This window comes from Neolamprologus brichardi, chromosome 3 (genome assembly GCF_056152115.1).
Source record: "Neolamprologus brichardi isolate AB-2024 chromosome 3, ASM5615211v1, whole genome shotgun sequence".
Lineage (NCBI taxonomy): Eukaryota > Metazoa > Chordata > Actinopteri > Cichliformes > Cichlidae > Neolamprologus > Neolamprologus brichardi.
This window is the reverse complement of record NC_142106.1, coordinates 12,578,022-12,602,250: the sequence shown is the minus strand read 5'-3', so window position 1 is coordinate 12,602,250 and position 24,229 is coordinate 12,578,022. Positions and strand designations below refer to the sequence as shown.

At 40.7% G+C, this 24,229-nt stretch overlaps 3 protein-coding genes across 4 annotated transcripts in view; 2 read left to right on the top strand and 1 right to left on the bottom strand.

Moving 5' to 3' along the window:
- LOC148103525 (cell adhesion molecule CEACAM1-like) overlaps positions 1–24,229 on the top strand; it is a 207,349-nt gene that overhangs the window by 48,332 nt on the left and 134,788 nt on the right. The window lies entirely within an intron of this gene.
- The window catches only part of LOC118455958 (programmed cell death 1 ligand 1-like), a 127,511-nt gene that overhangs the window by 92,657 nt on the left and 10,625 nt on the right, over positions 1–24,229 (bottom strand). The window lies entirely within an intron of this gene.
- On the top strand, positions 892–16,290 carry LOC102782608 (uncharacterized). Of its 2 annotated transcripts, XM_087838686.1 has the most exons (15): positions 892–998; positions 1,083–1,184; positions 1,535–1,597; positions 2,144–2,182; positions 2,278–2,391; positions 4,067–4,145; positions 4,309–4,513; positions 4,661–6,464; positions 8,106–8,279; positions 8,553–8,726; positions 10,507–10,680; positions 10,946–11,119; positions 11,438–11,611; positions 15,545–15,591; positions 15,767–16,290. In XM_087838686.1, the coding sequence occupies exons 1-15, from the start codon at positions 910–912 to the stop codon at positions 16,288–16,290; spliced, it is 3,936 nt and encodes a 1,311-aa protein (XP_087694812.1). In that variant the 5' UTR covers positions 892–909. The 2 variants fall into 2 exon arrangements, with proteins under 2 accessions (XP_087694812.1, XP_087694813.1); XM_087838687.1 differs by lacking the exons at positions 1,535–1,597; positions 2,144–2,182; positions 2,278–2,391.

The window sequence follows — 24,229 nt, the reverse complement described above, 5'->3', positions numbered from 1 at the left end:
TTATTATAACTCTGGTTTTACATGGCCACATTTTACACAACTACAAAACTGGTATATAGTTTACAGTCCACACTTTTCCCGTCAAATTTTCCGTCTGTCCTGCTCACATCTCCAATGGTTGTCATTAGCGTGTCTTTGCAAGCTTTGCTAGCTACAACAACAGTGCCGGCACATGAGGACGCTGTAATAGCTTGTCAATGGTGTTGATTAGCTGCAGATATACAAATGTGAATTACAGTCACCAGTCACTTACTGACTCACACTACAAAATAGCACAAAATGAATTGTTATGTATTTATTTTAATTTCAATTCAGGTTGGATTTTTTGTTGTTGTTGTGTGCAGCGCAGATTTTCTGGGCACGCACACAGCTTACAGGGAACATTGCTGCTGGGCCTTCCCAGCACACCCTCACTACACTACGCTGATCAACATATTCACCTTATATTCGCTATGCCTTACAAAAACTTGGATACAGCATACAAAAAGCTTGAATCTTTGCCTCTTGCACCCTAAATGTGAAAGTCAAAAAAACGATTTTATTTGTTATGTATCATGCACCCGGCTAATGCTCAGTTTTTAATCTGATTTAGTGGTGAGTTCAGATAGAATAATCATACTACGTGATGTTAACATCCATGTAGATGCCAGAAATGAAGGCCTAAACACTGCAGTTAATTTATTATTCTGCCAAAATGAGCGGGCCCACCACTTTAATTTAACTATGAGTTTTACACCTGATGCCTTCCTTACACTAAATCCTAAGGTGAGTTTCCAAACATGTTAAATGAGTACTACACAGTGGAGTCACCTGATCTTGACAGTTGATATGCACATGAATGATGTATGTTTCCTCTGCAGGTGAAGGTAGAAAGTGTGTGTGAACTGATGTGGATGTGAATTCAGCAGCATGGATCAGTGTGAGGACAGAGAGGAGGGAGTCCCTCCCTCTGAAACTACTCTGTGTGGGGAACATGAGAGCCAGACCAAAGCTCAGAGGTGAGATGACCATCTCTAACTGTCCATGACTTTTCTCCATGTCACAGCTCAGCACTCACATCGCTGCTCCATCATTATTCACAGGAACCAACCCGGACCTCCACCCAGCTGTGTGTCCTTAAAGAGTGACCGGTCTCATGAACGTTTCCTTGATTTTAAAGACCAGCAGGTGTCTGCTGCAGAGAGGTGAGCTATTAGTGACATGAACTCCTTGATGTCAGTTTGGTGTCTGATTTGATGTTGTCTCCTGGTCTCTAAACTGCATCTCAAAGCAGGTCACTGAGTGAGGAATTCCTTTATTCTATAAAAATGTCCAACATGTACTCTTGCTGCTCATTGGACCATCAATAGTCCTGCACAGTGTACATGACTGTGTTTACCTCTGGGTGGCGCTCTGTTTTTACACTCCCATCACTAGTTTAGAGTTTCCGTCTGCTCATGCTCAGCCTGCAAATCTGTTTCTCTTTCGCATGATCAAGGTATTCTAAGTCTTCATCAGCTTCTGTGGCTGCAAATGAAAAACACTTCACTCACAGGATCAATGGTATACCTGAATCTGGACCGCCACCCAGCTGTATGAAAACCGTGTTGAATCATGTCATTAATAGAATTAAAAAAAATTAACCTCTTGATTCTTTTGCTTTGATGTAGTTACTTACTAAGGTGGTGGTGTTTTTTCTTGTTTGTTTGTTTGTTTGTTTTGTTTTTGCTTTGTTTGCCTTCTCTCACCCCAACCGGTCGCAGCAGATGGCCGCCCCTCCCTGAGCCGGGTTCTGCCGGAGGTTTCTTCCTGTTAAAAGGGAGTTTTTCCTTCCCACTGTCGCCAAAGTGCTTGCTCATAGGGGGTCATATGATTGTTGGGCGTTTCCCTCTGTATCTATGAAGCGCCTTGAGGCGACATTTGTTGTGATTTGGCGCTATATAAATGAAATTGAATTGAATTGAATTTTATTATTTGCTTCGAGCCCTGTGTACAGGAGCTGCATGCTAAAAGATCTTTTGTTAAAAGGGTTGGCGTAATAAGCAAATGCTTCAGCCAATACCTTTTGATTAGCCTTGTCTCATGCTTTCTTGCTTTGTGGTAAATCTTTGTTCTGTCTTCACTGAGATATTTGAATGCTAATCAATAAACATATCAATCAATCAATCAATAGATTTCAACAAAAACAGTCATCAAGAAAGATGTAACTTAAAGTCACTATTATAATGTCTAAAATTCTGTCAGTATTTAATATTATGTGAAGAGTCCTTGATTAAAGATTTGTGCTTCAATTGTCAGGATCCTTCAGAAACTAAAAACTGAACCTGGACCCAGCTGTGTGTCCTTAAGGAGTGACCTGTCTAAAAGTCTACCCATTAATTTTAAACTCCAGCAGGAATCTTCTGCAGAGAGGTGAGCTGTTAGTAACATGAACTCTTTGAGAACATATTTAACTGCTTGATCTTGTTGGATATAAACTGCAGTGCAAACATGTCATTCCCTCAATCCCATTTAAACTGTCTCTTAAAAACAAGCCTTTGGTTTCTAAGCTCCTGAAAATCCACTTCAGCAAACAGGAAATAAAGCTCGTGCTTATGTTTTCTTCCATCAGTCATGTTGTGCTGTATGTTGTAGGATGTTAGAGGAGGTAACACTAACTTTGCTGCAATGATTTTACTTTTAGAAGAAACACTGGTTATTATTTTAACTTTTAAAAACTAAAGTCAATCTCCACTTTTTGCCGTGTTTTGGAAAATCCATCAAATAAAAATCAAACTATAATCTGCTAAAAAAAAAAAGGAAAAGCTAAAAAGAAAGTTTCCTCTCTTTGTTTGTGCCTTTTGAAGATCAGTTCATCTTCTGCTCACTGAACTGTTAACAGAAAGAGAAATTTGAAGTTTTTTGTTGTAAATGTTTGGAGACTTCCAGCATCCATCTGTCCACACAGGCTGTGCTGTTTGACTTGCTGAGTTACGTTAGCTAGTGGCTGCTGCAGAGTCCACTGCAGATAAACAGCTTAAAGTTAGACAAACTTTTAAGGTGGGCAGGAAACTGAGAAAGCTCTAGTGTATGATGGCAGACGTGTCAAACAGCTGTCAAAGGCAGCATGTGGTAGTAATGACGACCCCTGTAAAGCTGCTTTGTGTATGTGAGCTTTAGTTAAAAGCATTTGGAGATTTTAATGTTGTGCATTCAGATCAGAGTCATGTTCAGTTGTTGACCCTTGTAGCTCTAAATGAGGCTAACCAGCAGCTAATGTAGCTCTTGCTCAGTGTTGTTGTTTGAGTCTGTAACTGTGCAGCTCTGCTTTTGCAGCCTGTGGGGTTTGTGGTACTTGAAGGGTTCAGTTGTACTGATTGTGTTTTGGTTTGTGTGCCAGTCTTGATTTCTAGTTGGAGTTGTTAGCTGTAGTCATTTTGAGGCCTCCCTGCTACACCTGCAGCTCCACATTATTCAGTGTGACACAGTTTCATACTGACCTTAGATGAGACACTGCTGCATCCTTTAGGCTCATTTACAATCAGCTGCAAATGTCTGATCAGGAGGAAATAAGGGTGTGGATAAGGCATTTACAAGCACTGGGAAGTTTTTCTAATCTTTATGAAGAAAGACTGAACTAGAGTTGGTTGAATTTCAGATGCTACATAATGTTCAGATTTCTATTAGACTGCTATAGGTTGGCTGGGAGTTCTCCAACATGTAAGATGATACAGCTTAAAATGTGATCAGTGTTATCCAAAACAAACTTGAAGTTATTAAAGGAATAAAGATTTTGGAGGTTTTTTTTCAATACTAAACAGAACATACTGTCATTAATCCCGATATAAATGGTAGGACACTTGAATATGATTTGTATGTTTGATTTTTTGTTCATCATTTTATTATCTGAAAGGGAAACTCATACAAGTACAAATGCAAATAAGGCTCATTGCAGAAATGACTATGCCCACACCTTCCATCCACAAATTCCAACTACCAACAGATTATCTAATTCATGTCAAGATGTGTGTGGTTTTTGTTTGTTTGTTTGTTTGTTTTCATGGTGAAGGATTTTTTTGTGAATTAAATCTTCATGGCTCCTCCACAGAGTGGACCAGGAGAGCTCAGAGGTTCCCAGTGATCAGTCTGCCCAGCAGCATCAAACAAACCTGGACTCTATATTTAAGGTCTGTAAATGTACAACAACTACTTTTACATCTATTCTGTTCACAGTCATCTCCATGCTGCTCTTTGTAGACCAGTGAATTTTTCAGTGTGTCCAACACAGATTTGATGTGTGGCTCCATGATTTCAGTCCGATTGGGTCATTCATAAAGTATTCTGTTGCAGCTGCTGGAGGACAACATCATCACTTTTGTGAAGAATGAGCTGAAGAAGATCCAGAAGGTTCTGAGTCCAGATGACCCAGAATGCTTAGAGAGTCAGAGGGAGGAAGATGAACAGAGGAGGAGCAGCAGCGAGGCATTTGTGAAGATCACAGTGGACTTCCTGAGGAGAATGAAGCAGGAGGAGCTGGCTGACCGTCTGCAGAGAAGTAAAATGATTTCTCAAAAGATTTAAGCTGCTGGTTATAACATTAACATTAACTAAAATTTCAAGATATGAACCAACATGTATTTAAAAAGACCACGTTCTGATATGGACTATGTAAAAGATGAACTGATATTATTTCTTTATTCAGAAAGCCTTGCTGAAGTTTGTCATCGTAAACTTAAATCTGAGCTGAAGAAGAAGTTCCAGTGTGTGTTTGAGGGGATCGCTAAAGCAGGAAACCAAACCCTTCTGAATCAGATCTACACAGATCTCTACATCACAGAGGGAGTGACTGCAGAGGTCAATGATGAACATGAGGTCAGACAGATTGAAACAGCATCAAGGAAACCAGACAGACCAGAAAGAACAATCAGACAGGAAGACATCTTTAAAGCCTCACCTGGAAGAGATGAACCAATCAGAACAGTGCTGACAAAGGGAGTGGCTGGCATTGGAAAAACAGTCTTAACACAGAAATACACCTTGGACTGGGCTGAAGACAAAGCAAACCAGGACTTCCAGTTCATATTTCCGTTAACTTTCAGGGAGCTGAATGTGCTGAAAGAGGAAAAGTTCAGCTTGGTGGAACTTGTTCATCACTTCTTTACTGAAACCAAAGAAGCAGGAATCTGCAGCTTTGAAGACTTCCAGGTTGTATTCATCTTTGATGGTCTGGATGAGTGTCGACTTCCTCTGGACTTCCACAAAACTGCAATCTTGACTGACCCTAGAAAGTCCACCTCAGTGGATTTGCTGCTGATAAACCTCATCAGAGGGAAACTGCTTCCATCTGCTCACCTCTGGATAACCACACGACCTGCAGCAGCCAATCAGATCCCTCCACATTGTGTTGACATTGTGACTGAGGTCAGAGGGTTCACTGACCCACAGAAGGAGGAGTACTTCAGGAAGAGATTCAGAGATGAGGGGCAGGCCAGCAGGATCATCTCCCACATCAAGACATCACGAAGCCTCCACATCATGTGCCACATCCCAGTCTTCTGCTGGATCACTGCTACAGTTCTGGAGGATGTGCTGAAAACCAGAGAGGGAGGACATCTGCCCAAGACTCTGACTGAGATGTACATCCACTTCCTGGTGGTTCAGGCCAAAGTGAAGAAGCTCAAGTATGATGGAGGGGCTGAGAGAGATTCACACTGGAGTGCAGAGAGCAGGAAGATGATCGAGTCTCTGGGGAAACTGGCTTTTGATCAGCTGCATAAAGGAAACCTGATCTTCTATGAATCTGACCTGACAGAGTGTGGCATCGATATCAGAGCAGCCTCAGTGTACTCAGGAGTATTCACACAGATCTTTAAAGAGGAGCGAGGACTGTACCAGGATAACGTGTTCTGCTTCATCCATCTGAGTGTTCAAGAGTTTCTGGCTGCTCTTCATGTCCATCTGACCTTCATCAAGTCTGGCATCAATCTGCTGGAAGAACAACAAACAACCTCCAAGAAGTCAAATTTATTTGGAAAAAAAAGAAATTTTAAATATTTATACCGGAGTGCTGTGGACAAGGCCTTACAGAGCCCATATGGACAGCTGGACTTGTTCCTCCGCTTTTTCCTGGGTCTTTGTCTTCAGACCAATCAGAATCTCCTAAGGGGCTTGCTGCCAAAGACAGGAAGTAACTCACGGACCAATCAGAAAACACAACAGTACATCAAGAAGAAGCTCAGTGAGAAACTGAGTGCAGATAAGAGCATCAGTCTGTTCCACTGTTTGAATGAACTGAATGATCGTTCTCTAGTGGAGGAGATCCAACAGTCCCTTAGTTCAGGAAGTCTCTCCACAGATGAACTGTCTCCTGCTCAGTGGTCAGCTCTGGTCTTCATCTTACTGTCATCAGAAAAAGATCTGGATGTGTTTGACCTGAAGAAATACTCTGCTTCAGAGGAGGCTCTTCTGAGGCTGCTGCCAGTGGTCAAAGCCTCCAACAAAGCTCTGTGAGTCATGTGCTTTGCTTTTTTCCCCTTCATCCCTTAAATTCATATTGAAAAGAAAAAAAAATCATGTGCAACCTTACCCTTAAAAAATGAATTGAATAATTGTCAACAGTTGCAGACAAATTTCTTTCTTTTTTGGTTTGTTTTTTTGTATATTTTTAACACTTAAATGTGTTGCGTCATTGAACGCATTGCAATATTAGACAAAAATTACTCAAGTAAATACAAAATGCATTTTTTAAATTATGATGGTTTTTATTTCCTAATAAAATATATCAAAACTTTGTTGGCCGTATATTCAAAAGGTAATCCAACATGCACTCTTGAAAATGGCAATGGCGTTTTGACATTACTGTGGAGGATTTTTGAATCAATCATCCTTGCAGAGTTTTTTTTTCTTTCTTTTTTAGCCATTAATTGTTTAAGGAGGTAAGTGACAGAAGTGATAGAAAAGAAAATGCTGTAGGTGACGTCAGACACATGAGAGTTCGTGGGAAACAAAACAGAATTTTAGCTCAGAATTAAACAAACATTTTTTTAAGCTTCAGTTTTACATAAGTATATCAAAAAAATGACAAATAATTTACCATGTCTGCTTAATCATCTCATACATCCTGGAGGTCAGTGAGGAGAATTTGAGCACTCTCCAAGATTACATGACCGATGCTTCAAAGAGATAGTTATGAAGAAGGGTGAATGATGAAGAATTCCATCAAGTCTCTAACGGAGAATGAAGAAAAGAAGAAGAAAATGAAAAAAAATAAATAAATAAAAGAGACTGTCATAGATATCCAGCCCATATTTTGAGAGAAATCCTCGTGTTTTCATGTATCCGCACACCATAGGACAACTGTTAAAGACCCATCTGAAGCTTCCGAAAGACACTGTGGAGAACATCAGCTTTGATCGAGTCTATCGTCTAGGAACCAGAAAAACTGGTGGCTGGAGACCATGTCCTATTGAAGCGAAATACTGTAATTTCAAACAGGAACAGGTTAAGAGTCCTGGCAGGGAGCTGAAGGAACATATTTCCATATCCAGGTGGAGGTAATCAGGCTAATGAATTCCTTTCCGTTTTTAGTGATGCTGGGAATTGGGCTGTTGAATATGGATAGTGGGTTCAGTGGAAAACTGATCAGTCATGGAAAATGTCAGTGCTGAACTGGAAATATTGTGTGCAAGTTAAATAAACTGAAATAAAAGAGTCACCTGATCATTGCTTGAGCAAATCAAATACTTAAAAATCATGTGAGACTTTCTAAGCCTAGAAGTTCTGACAGTCCCTCAGACAGAGAATGATCTGGGTTCTCCACCAGAGTCCAGTATATTAAATAAATGATGACTTTGAACTGTATCTGGTGCAATGATCAGGATCAGATGTTAGATGAAGGAAAGTAAACAGCAGTACATTGTGTCTGTGCGAGCAGGTACTTAACTAGCATATACAAAATACAAAATATAACACCTACTTCCTGGTTTCCATTGAGAGCGTTACATTGGTTTCATCTGAGCAATTTGTCTGTTTGTTCCCGATTTAGATTAACTATGGATTGTACTGCATAATAGATTTTGTTTGTGTTATTTAGGTCATACATTAAAATTGTTTGAAGTTATTTTTTTTTTTATCTGTTTGTTTTCCAGGCTCAACGAATGTTTCCTCTCAGAGAGAAGCTGTGAAGTTCTGTCCTCAGTCCTCAGCTCCCAGTCATCTAGTTTGAGAGAGCTGGATGCAAGCAACAACAACCTGCAGGATTCGGGGGTGAAGCTTCTATCATTTGGACTGCAGAGTCCACATTGTACACTGGAAACTCTGAGGTCAGATTAAAAGATAGTTATTTTTCATCAAATTATAATGAAACAATTAAAACTCGGCTAATAAAGGTCAAATTAATGTATTTGGTTTTGTAATTCAGTAATGTGTATTATTTCTCTGTCAAGTAAATTGCCAAATTTCTAATGTGTAAAATTAGATGATCGCAATTCTAGCTGCCTCTGAAACGACAATGAATATGGCTAAATGTACTAATTTTTTCACTGAACTATTGGTACATTTTGCATCCATTCTTTTTGTTTTCTTTATTTTTCAAGACTGGGTGGCTGTTCCCTCTCAGAGAAAAGCTGTGAATATCTGTCCTCGGTTCTTAACTCTCTGTTCTCTAGTATGAGAGTTCTGAACCTGAATAACAACAACCTCCAGGATTCAGGAGTGAAGCTTCTGTCAGCTGCACTGACAAATCCAAGTTGTATGCTGCAAACTCTGAGGTCAGATCAAATAATGTTTTATTTTTCATCAAATTATATAATTTTCAGTTTTATAAAAGGCACCTCAAATAATGGCCGCCATCAGCCATCCATTGGTGTAGTTTTGTATTTTTCACAAGTTCTAAATAGTAAATTAACACATTTCTGTGTTTAGAATCAGAATCAGAATCAGAACTTTATTTGTCACATGCAGGTTGCCACGCAGTAAAATGAGACACCCTCCCCGACCTTACACACATAACACAGACATTACATGGGGGTTACAAGTCGGAGATCGGCAGTGTTACAGAAAAAAACACTGAAATGTACACACAATGGGAAGGTACAAGAGGAAAAAAAGAGACCTCTACTCATGCTGTGCTTCCATGGTAGGACAGCACGAGAACAGGAAACAAAAAAAACTCCTCTGCACAAAAAAAGCACATGAATATTCACAGCACAACATTGTGAAAGACATGACAAGCCACAGGGTTGGGTAGGGGATGAGGAGTAATCCCAGGCAACACAGCAGCCATCCTGCCACTGCGCCGACTCGCCAGCCCGGGCCCAGACCCGCGTCGTGTTCCCAGGAGGCAACAAGCATCGAAGGCGTTGGAAAGGGAGGGGGGATGAGTGAGTGCTTATCAGTGTAAGTGTATGTGTGTGCGTGTCCATAGTTCAGCTGAGACAGTGTCCTTCGCCCTATCAGGCTAAGTAAACAGTCCTCCAGCCAATCCAGGTGGCCTTGCATGGATGGGAAGAATAGTCATCACACAGTCGTTATCAGGGAGTGTTTGTCCGGCTTCAGCCTTGGGCCTGCACCTGGCGCCGTGGTGGTGTCTGCATTATGATGTCGATTTTGTTGATTTTCTTTTATGCGAGCAGCCCAGGAGAATTTCAAGCTGCTCTTAACACTCCGACACTGGTCTCTCAATCTCCTGTTGGAGAGCCGCGAGCCTCCCCATGATGGTATCAAACTTCTGTTCCGTGGTGTTGTCATTCTTTTGATTCTGAGACCTCACAACTGCAGTGATCCGTTCCGCGATGTGATCCAACTTTCGCTCAAGGGTCTCATCTTGAGCAGGCCTCTCTCTGATGTATCCCACCATACGCTCAATGGTGTTGTTTTGAGCCTTCACAGCAGCTGTAAGCGTCTCCAAAGTGTTAACCATGCTGCGTTCATTATGAGAAGTCGCGCCTCGTCCCGTCGCTTCAATTCCAGCGGGCAGCCTTGGGGGGGTTTGAACAGCCGGTTCCGCTCTCTCAATTCTCCGATAAGTCAGGGCCATGCCAGCTCCGATCAGCAAGAACCCTGTTATCATGGTTCCGAATAGGTAGATATCTTCAGCGTCCTCGATCGACAGTCCCGCCAGGCACATGACCCTCCAGTTCTGCCACCCGTCCATCGTGTATCCGGCAGGGAAAGTCCCTCCAGGGCACTCGGGCTCTCCCGAGCCCAGACTTCTCGTTGAGAGAAGGGTGTCAATAGCATTCAGAGACCAGTTGATCAAATCCATAATTCTCTTTTAGGTTTTAGAGAATGGCAGTGAGAGACTGTTCCAGGGAAAGTAATGCACACGAGACAAGACAAGGACACAGAGACTAAGCTAAGATAAGGGTAAGGAGGAGAGGAGAAAAGTGCGACCGCCTTCGCTGAGAGCCAAACGAGTGTTTAAAATAAAGCAGTAATAATTCAAGCCTGTCCTGAAGTAATAGTAACTATTATCAAATCTAATAAGTCGTCATTGCATCACTAATACACTTTAATTTCATTGTTTTTGTTTTTGTGTTCATTTTTCAGACTGAATGTTTGTAACCTCTCAGAGAGAAGCTGTGAAGCCCTGTCCTCAGTCCTCAGTTCCGAGTCGTCTAGTTTGAGAGAGCTGGATGCAAACAACAACAACCTGCAGGATTCAGGAGTGAAGCTTCTTTCTGTTGGACTACAGAGTCAACATTGTACACTGGAAACTTTGAGGTCAAATCAAGGACTGTTTATTTTTTATCAAATGAAATTATTTACAGTGAAAAAAATCATTGCTACTATTGGTCAGTTTCATCATTTGAGTAGTTGTCTTTATTTATTAATTACATTAAATTGCCACAGTTCTGATGTGTTTGAAATAAAGGAATAACAATTCCAGCTAGATATGAAACATTATTATTATTATAAAATTCCCAACTCCTTAGTACTCTATCAATTCACTTTAACCCATTTTTGGTCTTTTGCTCTTTATTTCTAGACTGATTGGCTGTAACCTCACAAAGGAAAGCTGTGAAAGTCTGTCTTCAATTCTTAGCTCCCAGCCCTGCAGTCTAAGAGTGCTGGATCTGAGTGATAACAACCTGCATGACTCAGGAGTAGAGATTCTTTCTGCTGGAGTGAGAAGTCCATACTGTAAACTAGAAACTCTCAGGTCAGGATTAAATCACTTCCACTCAGTATAATTTAGAATGTGTATTACATTACTGAATGAATTACTAATGCTTATAGAATTGTCAGATGTTTTATTTATCCTTGGTTGGATTATTAGACACTGAACTGTCTGTAAAGCTTTACCAAGCCAAACAAAAAACAGCAGTGTGCTCCAGCAGATGTGACATTTTTTTTGTTGCAAGCTGCCATGTGACAGGACATTCTATGAGCATTATGGATCCTTTAGTTTTAGTCTTCATCTCTCACATCCTTCCCTCCTATGAAGTGTTCAAAGATGGATTGTTTTGTGTGTCTGCAGTTTGTCAGGCTGCCTGATCACAGAGGAAGGCTGTACTTCTCTGGCCACAGCTCTGAGCTCCAACCCTTCCTATCTGAGAGAGCTGGACCTGAGCTACAATCATCCAGGAAACACGGGTATGAAGCTCTTGTCAGCTGGACGGAAGGCTCTACGCTGGAGACTGGACATTCTCAGGTATGGAGAGAATGTCTGATAGAGGAGGAAGAGCTGGAAACATTTCCTGTGTCCTTCACTCTTTGTTTGTTTTCATATGGATGTGACATGAATAATAACACTGAAGAAATATTTTCAGGAACAGAAACACTAATCTATCACAATGATTAAGATATTAATGTATGTATGCATGTAATGTAATGTATGTAGGGAGTTTCGAAGGAGACATTTTTCACTAACAACAACTGTCTTTTGCTCTTCACATATTCACAGTTTGCATAGATATCTACATGTTTAATAGTTCAGTCATTTTTTTTTTTTTTTTGCAATTTCAGATGGATTTATTTAAAATATAGCATACTGTATATAGTATATATGTATCGTATATATATAAAGTATTACCTAGGTTGCACACTCTCAATCTAGTTCTTCTCTTTTTTCTAGAAACAAACAATAAAAAACAAACAAACAAAGAACCCAGACAAAGTAAAAATTTATTAACTAAATATAAATCAGTCATTTTACTTATATTCATGTACACAGCTGTCATATACAACATTGCATGCATACAAATAAAACATCTAATATAGTGAAGGAGGGACAGAACCACACAACCTCTAAGTTGTAGCTTTCTGAAGTAGAATAGAAAGTACATGCACTTAATTATATTCCACCACTGAAAAGCAACATTTCAAAGTATAGGTTTCTGATTTAAACTAAGTCACATAAGTGAATACTGAATATGTTCAGTCAGAGCAAACCCACTGCACCATCCCTCCTCTGCAACGGAGCTGCAGTCAACACTGTGCCACAACAGTGTCAATTAACCCTTTAAGACCTACCATAGAACCAAGTCCGCCAGAGCTTATATTATATTTTTACATGCTGTGGAGCCATTTTTGGGAGCATTTCAAGTTGCTATACATCAATACAACCATTACAGCCTAAATTTTAATAATATGTAGGAATTAAGTGCATAGTGATTACATAAATTGCAAAAAAGTGCAATAAACTACAAAAAAATTGAAAATCGTTTTTGTTTTGTTAACATATATTTCTAGTTAGAGAAATTTAAGAGGCTTATCCCTCAAAACTGTAAATACAAAAAAGTTGCACAAAATAGTTTCCCACCACAGGAAATTTATTTTGAGTGTCTTCATAGTTTTATTTTTGAAATACACCATTTTTTATACACTGCAGGAAAAACGAAAATAAATATTATAGTGCAAATTTGCAAAAAATCAGCATATGCATCAAAATAAACTATTTCCAGCAGTGCAATATGAGTCCTAAGCATCCCAGAAACGACACAGAAAGTCATAAAGTCAAAGATAACTTTTAAAAACACCAGTATAGGCTCATTGAGGCCCGGACCGTAAGAAACTACATTTCCGCAAAATGACGTCACTTCCGGTTTCGGGCAAGTCATGGCGGACATGCGATTGTTCGCGCTGCCGTCTAATCCAATGTAGGAAGTGTTACAAACAGCTGATCAGATCGGCAAAGCCTGTTTCTGGAATATTATGTTTTTGTTGCTGCAAGCGCTTTTTATGCAGTTTTTGCAAAGCTATATGTGGAAGGAAACTGTGACTTAGGACAAGCTGATGGCATAAGATGTAAGTACAACTCCTCAGGTTTCATATGCAAAAAAAAATATTGCGCTAGCTCACGTGGTTGCAGAGCTACCGGGATTTAAAAATAGTTACGCAAAACAGAGCGTGCCCGCTCCTACCGGTTTTAAAGGGTTAAAGGGTTCAAAAGCTTATTTCATGTTTTCACTGTTTTTAGGAAACAACTGCTATAAATCTGTATAATTCATTCAAATGAACTGACTGGAGAATCCATCTGTCTAAGCTGCATTTCAGAAGCATTGTCACTACTGAATTAGCAGCAGATAGAAAGTACTGGACACAAATGACTCTCAAACACCCGACCAGTATCTAGCCTGGTCTAGACCGTTCTGGTTAACTCAGTCGACTATTACAGACACTGTGTGGTGGAGCTGACTGTAAAATCAGCGTGGTCTCACTGATACAGATGTAATCTTAGTTATGGTACATGTATTTACTTTGCTGGCCATGTTTAATTTGTGTAGATTATAGTATAAATTGATGTTGCATACTAGGTTTTGCTAAATTATTTTATGATTTTACACATTTGAGTTTATTATCTATTTAATTACTTTATTATCACTTATCTCTCTTTATAATTTTCTTTAAAACATTTAAGTTATTTCATATGGCATTTTGTTGGGTAATTTGGGTTCCTACCCAGTGTTTATGGTGGGACTGTTTATGGTGGGACTGTTTATGGTGTGACGTGCCCTGTGCCATGTGCGTCGAGGAGGTGAGTCCACGTGCCTGTGCCAGGGCGGAGCTGTCATCACCTCACCTGGAGCTAATCTGGAGCAATGTTCAGAGATTTTTAAGAAAAATCATCATCTGTTCGACCTGATTCAAATTAGATTAATCTCTCTACAGAAGCATGTCTCTGACGAGGTCAGCCTAGCTTCGTAAAAAGACTGGAAGCAGGGGAAGTTGTTTACCTAGCTTGACCAAAAGTTCAAAAATGAATAATTTGTAAAGTGTTAATAAAGCTAACTCTAGTAGAACCTAACAAGAACAGGATAATGATAAGTGTTATTGTAAATTTAATTAAGACAACTGACTAGTTTGATGACTTTATGCAGGTTTGTGAAACACAGAGTGAGTGAGGTAAAGAGCGATGGTGGAGATGGACTACATACACAAGAGCCTGATTGTGAAATGCTCTGAATTAAATGCTGAGGATTTAAAAATTAATTCTAGGTGAGGAAGTGATGAAAAGAAGCCTTAAATGGCCAAAAGGAAAAAAACACAAAATCGGGAAACACAAGGTGGGAACAATTCAATTTTATTTATATTGCTAAATCACAACAACAGTCACTTCAAGGTGCTTTATATTGTAAGGTAGACACTACAATAATACAAAATACAAAAACCCAACAATCATATACCCCCTATGAGCAGCACTTTGGTGACAGTGGGAAGGAAAAACTCCCTTTTAACAGGAAGAAACCTCCGGCAGAACCAGGCTCAGGGAGGGGCGGGGCCATCTGCTGTGACCGTTTGGGGTCAAACAAGAATACAGGATAAAGACATGCTGTGGAAGAGAGACAGAGATTAATGACAGATATGATTCAATGCAGAGAGGTCTATTAACACATAGTGAGTGAGAAAGGTGACTGAAAAGGAAAAAACACAATGCATCATGGAAATCCCCTGGCAGCCTACGTCTATTGCAGCATAACTAAGGGAGGATTCAGGGTCACCTGGTCCAGCCCTAACTATATGCTTTAGCAAAAAGGAAAGTTTTAAGCCGAATCTTAAAAGTAGAGATAGTGTCTGTCTCCCGAATCCAAACTGGAAGCTGGTTCCACAGAAGAGGGGCCTGAAAACTGAAGGCTCTCCCTCCCATTCTACTTTTAAATACTCTAGGAACAACAAGTAGGCCTGCAGTGTGAGAGCAAAGTGCTCTAATAGGGTGATATGGTATTACAAGGCCATTAAGATAAGATGGGGCCTGATTATTTAAGACCTTGTATGTGAGGAGCAGGATTTTGAATTCAATTCTGGATTTAACAGGAAGCCAATGAAGGGAAGCCAAAACAGGAGAAATTTGCTTTGTCTTTCTAGTCCCTGTCAGTACTCTTGCTGCAGCATTTTGGATTAACTGAAGACTTTTCAGGGAGTTTTTAGGACTTCCTGATAATAATGGGATAGGCTGATAATAATTCCACCAGCGTGGAATTACCAAAAATAGTGAGGGTATAGCCTAACATATGAAACAGGAAAAGACCACAGTGTTGAACTGCTCCTTTATCAGTGTCTAACAGCATGTGTATGACAGCCATGTAATGTCCATGTGTACATGCTGAAAGAGAATGTGCTGGTCTGACCCCCCTCCTCCTTTCAGGGTGGAGCCAGCTGGAGTCCGATGGTTGAGACCAGGTCTGAGGAAGTGTAAGTGTGTTTTTAATGTGATTCATGAAAACAAAGCAGCAAACATTCAACCATCTTCAAACTGTCACATCACTCATTCACATCTCTGGTGTCAGGAGTCATCATCAAAGTGTCAATCAATGAACAGATGATGGATCAATAACTGCAGCTGGATTGTGTTTGTTCTCTCCATCAGATTCCTGTCAACTCACAATCGACACCAACACAGTACACACAAACCTCAAACTGTCTGACAACAACAGGAAGGTGACACATGCGGAGGAGGTTCAATCATATCCTGATCATCCAGACAGATTTGATGTTTATGAACAGCTGCTGTGTAGAGATGCTCTGACTGGTCGTTGTTACTGGGAGGTCAAGTGGACAGGAGACGTTGAGATATCAGTGAGTTCCAGAAAAATCAGAAGGAAAGGAGACAGTACTGACTGTTTGTTTGGATGGAATGATCAGTCCTGGAGTCTAATCTGCTCTGATGATCATCCTTGTTCTGTTAGGCACAATAAGACAGAAAAATCCATCACCTCCTACTCTGTCTCTAACAGAGTAGCGGTGTATGTGAACTGTCCTGCTGGCACTCTGTCCTTCTACAGAGTCTCCTCTGACACTCTGATTCATCTCCACACCTTCAACACCACATTCACTGAAGCTCTCTATCCTGGGTTTTGGTTCAGGTCTCCTGGTTCGTCAGTGTGTCTGTGATGAGTTGAGTGTAAAGAAAGTCCTCCTGTTGGAGAAACACTCTGACTGTTGAGTAGAAAATAGCATGTGCAAACAGTGTGTAACTATTGCAGTGTTTAAATTGTAATAGATGAAGGAGTTGTACAGGGAGATGGCCGCGGGCAGGAATGATTTCCTTTGTCGTTCAGTGGTGCTTTTTGGTAATCTCAGTCTTTCACTGAACATGCTCCTGTTAGTAGCCAGTACGTCATGGAGTGGGTGGGAGGTATTATCCAATATTGTCTTTATCTTGGACAATATCCGCCTCTCAGATACCACCCTAAGGGAGTCCAGCCCCAAAACATTACTGGCCTCAACCTGCTGCCCCAGCATGCAACAGCATAGAGGATAGCAAAGAATCTGTGGATTTATCTTCTGTTTGAGATCAACTTTTGTCACTTAGAGCCATCTTAAGTCAATTTTTTTCACTTCTCACTCACTAACATCTCATATGATTTCAGATCCCTGCTGTCCCCCACCTGCCCTGTAGTTGGCCTCAATTTGTTTCCCACTGTAAAAACAAACAAACAAACAAACAAACAAACAAACAAACAACAACAGCAACAACAACAAACACAATGAAATGACCTGAAATGACCTTCAATCTGATGTTTAATGAAAACAGTTCAAAGTCAGCAGATCAAATGTTCAAATCGGAAATTTCTCTGATTGTTGTAAAGTTATTTTTTTTATTTTTGATGCCAGTAACATGTTTTAGGCAGCACGGTGGCACGGTGGTTAGCACTGTTGCCGCACAGCAAGAAGGTCCTGCGTTCAATTCCACCATCAGGCCGGGGTCTTTCTGCGTGGAGTTTGCATGTTCTCCCCGCGTTTGTGTCGGTTCCCTCTGGGTACTTCGGCTTCCTCCCACCATCCAAAGACATGCAATTTGTGGGGATAGGTTAAATGATTAAATAATCATCATAATAATGGCCTGGATCTGGTGTCAACCCGGCACTGCTGGCTGACTTCTCGCATGGTAAGTAGAATGTCATCAAGATGTGGGCCAGACCTGGTGTAGATGGCACCGTTTATGTGATGGCATGCCACATCTGGCCCGATTGTGGTTTGGTGTACGTGGCCCAGGCTCATAGAAAACAGGTCTGACCCGAATCCAGCATCAAGCTGGCACTTCTGACTGACTGGTGTCATGGCAGAGTGTATGTCAACCAGATGTGTGCCAGGTCTGTCAATGATGGCACTATTTATGTTCCTAATTTTCTATTTTAGTTAGAATATATAGAATATATATATATATATATATATATATATATATAACAATCAATTACATGGGTGGGAACTACTGCGTTAGGGCAGTTTGCTCGTTAACGTGTTGATGCCGTCCAGCCCCACGCACGGGGCGATCCGCGGTGGCTCGTTAACGGAGATTTACCGTGTTGTGGCGTTAACGTCATTTCAGATTAACGCTGACAGCACTAGTGGGAACACAACGAATATGACTGCACATTTACGAAGACATCATCCTAGTGCAAAGACAAGTGGAAGCAGACAAAAACAACAAGAACGCATGCTACAAACTTTACCCGAGTCATTTAGACAGCCGTTAGCACATGATTCTCCTTATGGGGACCTGATATGTTTAATATGCTGCTGAGGGTATAGCCCAGAAGAAGCGTATAGTATAGCTTTTATTTTGGAAAGAGCCATTTCTCTGTAAAAAAACTCTTTTCCAAAGATGAGTGATTTCTTGATCAGATAGATTTATTTTTTTTATTACTTTGTTGTTTCAGCAACATTAAATTTAAAAACTGTACGTTTGAGTTAAAATATATATTTATAATTTTAATAAATGACAAATTAAAAAAGCATGAACATTTTTTTGTATCAAAAAAATATCGAACCGCGACACCAAAGTATCGAACCGAACCGAACCGTGAATTTTGTGTGTGTGTGTGTGTGTGTGTGTGTGTGTGTATATATATATATATATATATATATATATATATATATATATATATATAATTTTATTTTATTTTTCAATTTTTTAATTTTTCTTAAAGGACATTCACAGATTGATCCCGAAACCAGTCCTTTGTTGTAAGCATGATGCTGCTTCACTTTACAGATGGTATTGGCCAGGTGATAAGTGGTGCCTGGTTTCCTCCTGATGTGACGCTTGGTATTGAGGCCAAGAGTCACATTGAGGTCATCCAATCAATGAATGTTTTTTGACATCTTTTGCGAGTCATTCAGTTCCCTTTTGACAAACTGTAGACAGGCTATCATGTGTCTTTTACTGAGGTGTGGCTTCCATCTGACCACTCTACCATACAGGCCTTGTTGGTGGAGAGCTTCAGAAATAGTTGTCCTTCTGGAAATCTCTTTTCTCTCAACAGAGCAAGGCTGAAGCTCTGTCAGAGTGACCATTGGATTCTTAGTCTCCTACACTCAGCTCATCTTCTACCATTGCTCACATTGGTTTGGCAGCCAGCTCTAGGAAGAATCCTTCCAGACTTATTCTATTCACAGATGATGACCACCGCTGTGCTCTCTGGGTCCTTCAGGGCTGCAGAAATTTTTCTTTACTCTTTCCCAGATTTTTTCCTAGATACAGTTCTGTCTCAGAAGTCTACATATACTGTAATTCCTTGGACTTCATGGCTTGGTTTGTGCTCTGGCATTCACAGTCAACTATGGGACATTATCAAATCATAACTTATACAAAATCATCACCAATCAAATGATTTTTTCACAGGTGGACTCTAATCAATTTGGGAAAGATCTGAGAGATGATCAATAGATGAACCAAAACAGGATGCATGTGAGCTCAGTACATACTCGCCTGTGAACAATTAAATAAATCCATTTTGTAATAAGGCTGTAACATGACAATATGTGGAATAAGTGAAGTGCTTTGTATCCTTTCTGGATGCTCTGTGTGTTTTTGTTTATTGTTTTATCACTTTTAAAACATTTAAAATTATTTATATATATATATGTTTGGTTAAAGTATTAGAATTTGGTACACAACATACATTTGTCAGCAAAAATCAGTCTATGACCAACAAATATTTAAATATTGTGAGATTAACAAGACAAATACATGTACAGCAAACATATTAAATATGTTTTTATCATTTCCTCAACCTGCGTTTTATAGTTATCTCTATGTTGCAGCGCCACTCTGTGGAATGATGACGAACTTCATTTAAAGCTTACTTTAAATCTCAGAGGTTGATGTTGGACAGCAACAGGAAATTAAATAATCAATAAAATATATTCATGTGTTTAAACTCAGACTTTTCCTATTGTCTAATCATATTTGACTCGGATGCTTTTTTTTACGGTCGCCATCAGGTCACAGTGAAGCACATCAAAAGTAAATACAAACACCAACATGTGTGTTTGTCCCACAAAATAAAAAAGCAAAACACACACACACACACAAACCACACTTTATTTATATTCATAAGGACTTTAATTAATTGGATCAAAACCCACATTATAATCTTATCAAAGGTGCACAGTGTTCTACTAAAAAATTACAAAACAAGCCTTTATAGAGATTACAAGCAATTCTAAGATCAAACTTTTTCAGGGACTCAGTCCTCAGCCATAAGGTCAGGAGGAAGATGGAAAACCAACTCCAACAGAAAAACGTCAGAGAAGTCTGGAGGAACATGAAAAAAATCTCTGGACACTTGCAGGACAATGGAGGAGCCACAGCGTCTGCTGGCCGGGGGTGGGCTAATGACTTGAATCTGTTTTTTAACAGATTTGACAATGGCCCACTTATCACCTCTCCCACCCCCAGGTTCCATTAACCCCCCTCCAGTCCCCCCCCCCCCTCCGGGTGCAATGCCATTGTCACCTGAGCTCTCCTCTCACCACAACCTGGCTTCACCCCTATCCACACATCTACCCACAACAAAGCCAGCCCCACCCCCCACTCCAGCCCAGCCTAACATCTACTTCACAGCTGATCAGGTGAGAAATCAGCTCAACAGTACGAAGGCAAGGAAGGCAGCATGTCCGGATGGAATCTGCTCCAGACTGCTCAGGGACTGTGCAGACCAGCTCTGTCAGGTGGCCCTGTACATCTTCAACCTGAGCCTGAGCCTGGAGAGGGTTCCTGAACTGTGGAAGACTTCCTGTGTTGTTCCGGTGCCAAAAATCACACACCCCAGGGATCCCAACCACTTCAGGCCTGTTGCCTTGACTTCTAATCTGATGAAGACCATGGAAAGGCTCATCCTGCACCACCTTCGGCCACTGGTGGGCTCAGTCATGGACCACCTGCAATTGGGGTGGATGATGCTGTCATCTACCTGGTACACCGATCCCTCTCTCACCTAGAGCAGGCGGGGAGCACTGTGAGGATCATGTTTTTTGACTTCTCCAGTGCTTTCAACACCATCCAACCTGCACTACTGAGAGGGAAGCTGGAGGGAGCCGGAGTAGGCAAACAGCTGACTGCATGGACCATCGACTACCTTACCAACAGACCACAGTATGTGAGGCTCCATGACTGTGTGTCCGAGGTGGTAATCTGCAGCACGGGGGCACCACGGGGCACGGTTCTCTCACCTTTCCTGTTCAGCCTTTACACTTCAGACTTCTGTTATAATTTGGACAATTGCCATCTACAGATGTTCTCAGATGATACAGCCATCATTGGATGCGTATCAGATGGGAATGATCAGGAATACAGGGGGGTCATCAGTGACTTTGTTGGCTGGTGTGAGACCAACATACTCCAAATCAACGCCAACAAGACAAAGGAGGAGGAAATCTAAGTACCTGGGTGTTCACCTCAACAATAAACTGGACTGGACTACAAATACAGACATCCTGTATAAGAAGGGCCAGAGTCGACTCCACCTGCTGAGGAGACTGAGGTCCTTTGGAGTCTGCAGGACTCTGTTAAGGACATTCTATGACACTGTGGTAGCATCTGTGGTAGCAGTGGCCTGCTGGGGGAGTGGATGCACGGACAGGGACAGGAGCAGGATTTACAAACTGGTGCGGAGGTCTAGCTCCGTGCTGGAATGTCCCCTGGAGTTTGTGGAAGTGGTTGGCGAGAGGAGGATGTTAGTAAAGCTGACATCCATCATGAACAACCCACATCACCCACTGGATGAGTATGTGAGTGGGCTGAGCAGCTCCTTTAGTCAGAGACTGAAACACCCTCACTGGAGGAAGGAGCGCTTTTGCAGATCATTCATCCCAACAGCAGTTAGACTCTATAACTCCTCAATCAATCACGATGTCATAAGTCACTGGACATTGTGAAGATCCACGGTCACCAGCAGAGGTGGGTAGTAACGAGTTACATTTACTCCGTTACATTTACTTGAGTAAGTTTTTGAAAAAAATGTATATAAAAAATGTACTTTTAAAGTACCTTTTTTGCACAATACTTTTTACTTTTACTTGAGTACATTTGTGAAGAAGAAATGGTACTTTTACTCCGCTACATTTGCGTTACTTTAAAAAAAACAACTTAGTTTAACACATTAGATAACATGCCGGCAGTGGAGTTTCCAGTACTTTTTTACCAATCAGATGTGGCCATGCAGTCACATGACCAGTTTGAAACTGTGGCGGGCAGAGCGGCCCAAGCGTTTCAAAGTAGCGGACACACGGAAAGAAGAAACATTAAAAACATGGCAGAGCCAGTCGTCTACGCTAGAGCTGAAGAGGATGAACACCCTTGGCCTTACATACAAAGGATGTTTTGCTTAAAAGCAGTACAAAAGAACAGCTATGTCTTCAGTGTCGGTGTCTTCAGTGAGAGCCAAAACAAACTTTTCAGCATGAAAAAACTCAACTCGTGTAACCTGAGGAAACGGTAAGTTTTCTCTAAATATCTTTTTAGCTGTGGTTAGCTGGATGTCAGTCTTATGTTACAGCAGCTGTGTCGAGCTCGAGCTGCGAGTCATATTTTCGGCGCGACATTGTAGTGAGACAAGTTTGTGGGTGTTTTGTGCAGCTTCAGCCTCCTAGGACCTGGCGTCACATTTTGCGTTATTTAGACCAAAATACTTAATTTTGCACTACAAGAGCCTGATATCCACTTACGAGGACGTTATACTGCTACTGTTCTATCGACATTTTAAACGAATATCCTCATATGTGGCTCTCATTTTTCTTAGAAACAAAAATTAGGTAAAAAAAAAATTACTGATGATTCTTTGTTTTTACATTCATCAGGTCCCAATCAGCCCAAATGTCAAAGAGAAATTAAAAATGCATGCCGTGGAAGAGTTCGGGTCTTAGGAGGTTAAGCTGGGCAAACACTGCGATTTTTTCATCAGTCGCGTTATTCAGCTCCTGCTCAAACTGTACAATTGAATCTCAGGGGTTAGAAGTTCAAAGGTCACGATGCAGGGTCTCACACTATATGGTCTGATGCGACCTGAGAGCTCAAACTGCGCGTCCATAACATGAACCTTATCATACAAAATCTGTCTCTCGCTCTCCCTCTCTCTGTCTTTCACTCACTCTCACAGACACACACACACACACACCACCACCATCAACTTTGCTAAATTAATGGAAAACATTGACCCGCCAGCTGTGATTGAGCAGCAATGTCCATCCAACTCTTTTCATGGTTGTTCTAGTTGTGATAATTTTGTGAGGCCACATTGAAAAGTCTCGGATACGGAAGCGTACAGCTGCCACCAAGGCAAAAGAAAAATAGAGCTATATCACGTTATAACGTGATATAGCATGAAAAGTATATTGTTCTAACAATATACCTTTCACGTTTGAACAATATAATATCACGTTATTACAATATAAATAATTATCACATTCGTGCAATATAAATATTATATAGGCTACATCGCAGCTCCAGTCACCCTTTCATCACCGTCTTTCTCGTCTTTTCCCAGAGTAACAGCCAAACAGGAGGATCTATTGGCTAGCACTGCTTAGCCTTGCACTCGTTCTTATTTTAAACTTAATCTGGAATTCATCGCAAACTGTTTGTGCGGGATATGAATGACAATATTTTGTTTTTCAACAGGAGTTAGTAAAAACATCTCCAGTGTGATCAAATCTTCTTGCCAAACATCCACAGCTTGGCAGTGTATACAGCACTATAATGACCAGAGCTAATTCTTTTGAAGACCTTACATCTTTCCACAGGTCTCCACTTCATCAGACATCACCTAGACACAGAGCTGGATGAGGCCATCGCAAACAGCAGCCTAACCGACGAAGATGATGGATCCATGGGGTCAGGAAAGCCAGAAGCAGGGGAGCTGGAGAGGTACCTTTCATGTCCATTCACTGGAGGTGTGGATCTATTGCATGCCTTTCCTCACATCAAGAAGCTGTCGATCAAAGTCAATGCAGCTCTTCCTGCATCTGGAGCTTGTGAAGGACTTCTCAGTCATGGAGGGCTCCTGTTCACTGCTGAACGGTTACAACTTCACAGAAAGAACCTTGAGAGCAAACTGCTGCTGAAGCTGAACCACCATTTCACTGAGTGAAGAAATGGCACATTTTTGCTAAATATGCAGAAATAAATGCACAGTTATACAATTTATGGTAAACTGAGCTCCCTTGTATGTACATATGTTGAAGATGCCTCGTGAGGCTGCTGAGCCATTTGGAGCAAAAATGAATATAAAGTTTACAGCATATTTTGTCAGTGGAAATTGTTTGAACTGTTTATATATTTATATTATTTACTGTAGGTATTGGTGAAAAAAGCTTTATGTTGTGAAAAACTGAAATTGGAAATTAGAATTGTTGTGCCTTATTTTTTGGATCTTTTTACATACACACTTTTACATATTCCTTTTGAAAACACTAAAATTTGTATTTATTTTATTTATTTTTGTTTGTCTGACAACATTTATTCAAAAAATAAATCCGACATTTCAAATAGTTACTCACTACTTGAGTAGTCTTTTCACCAAGTACTTTTTTACTCTTGAGTAACTTT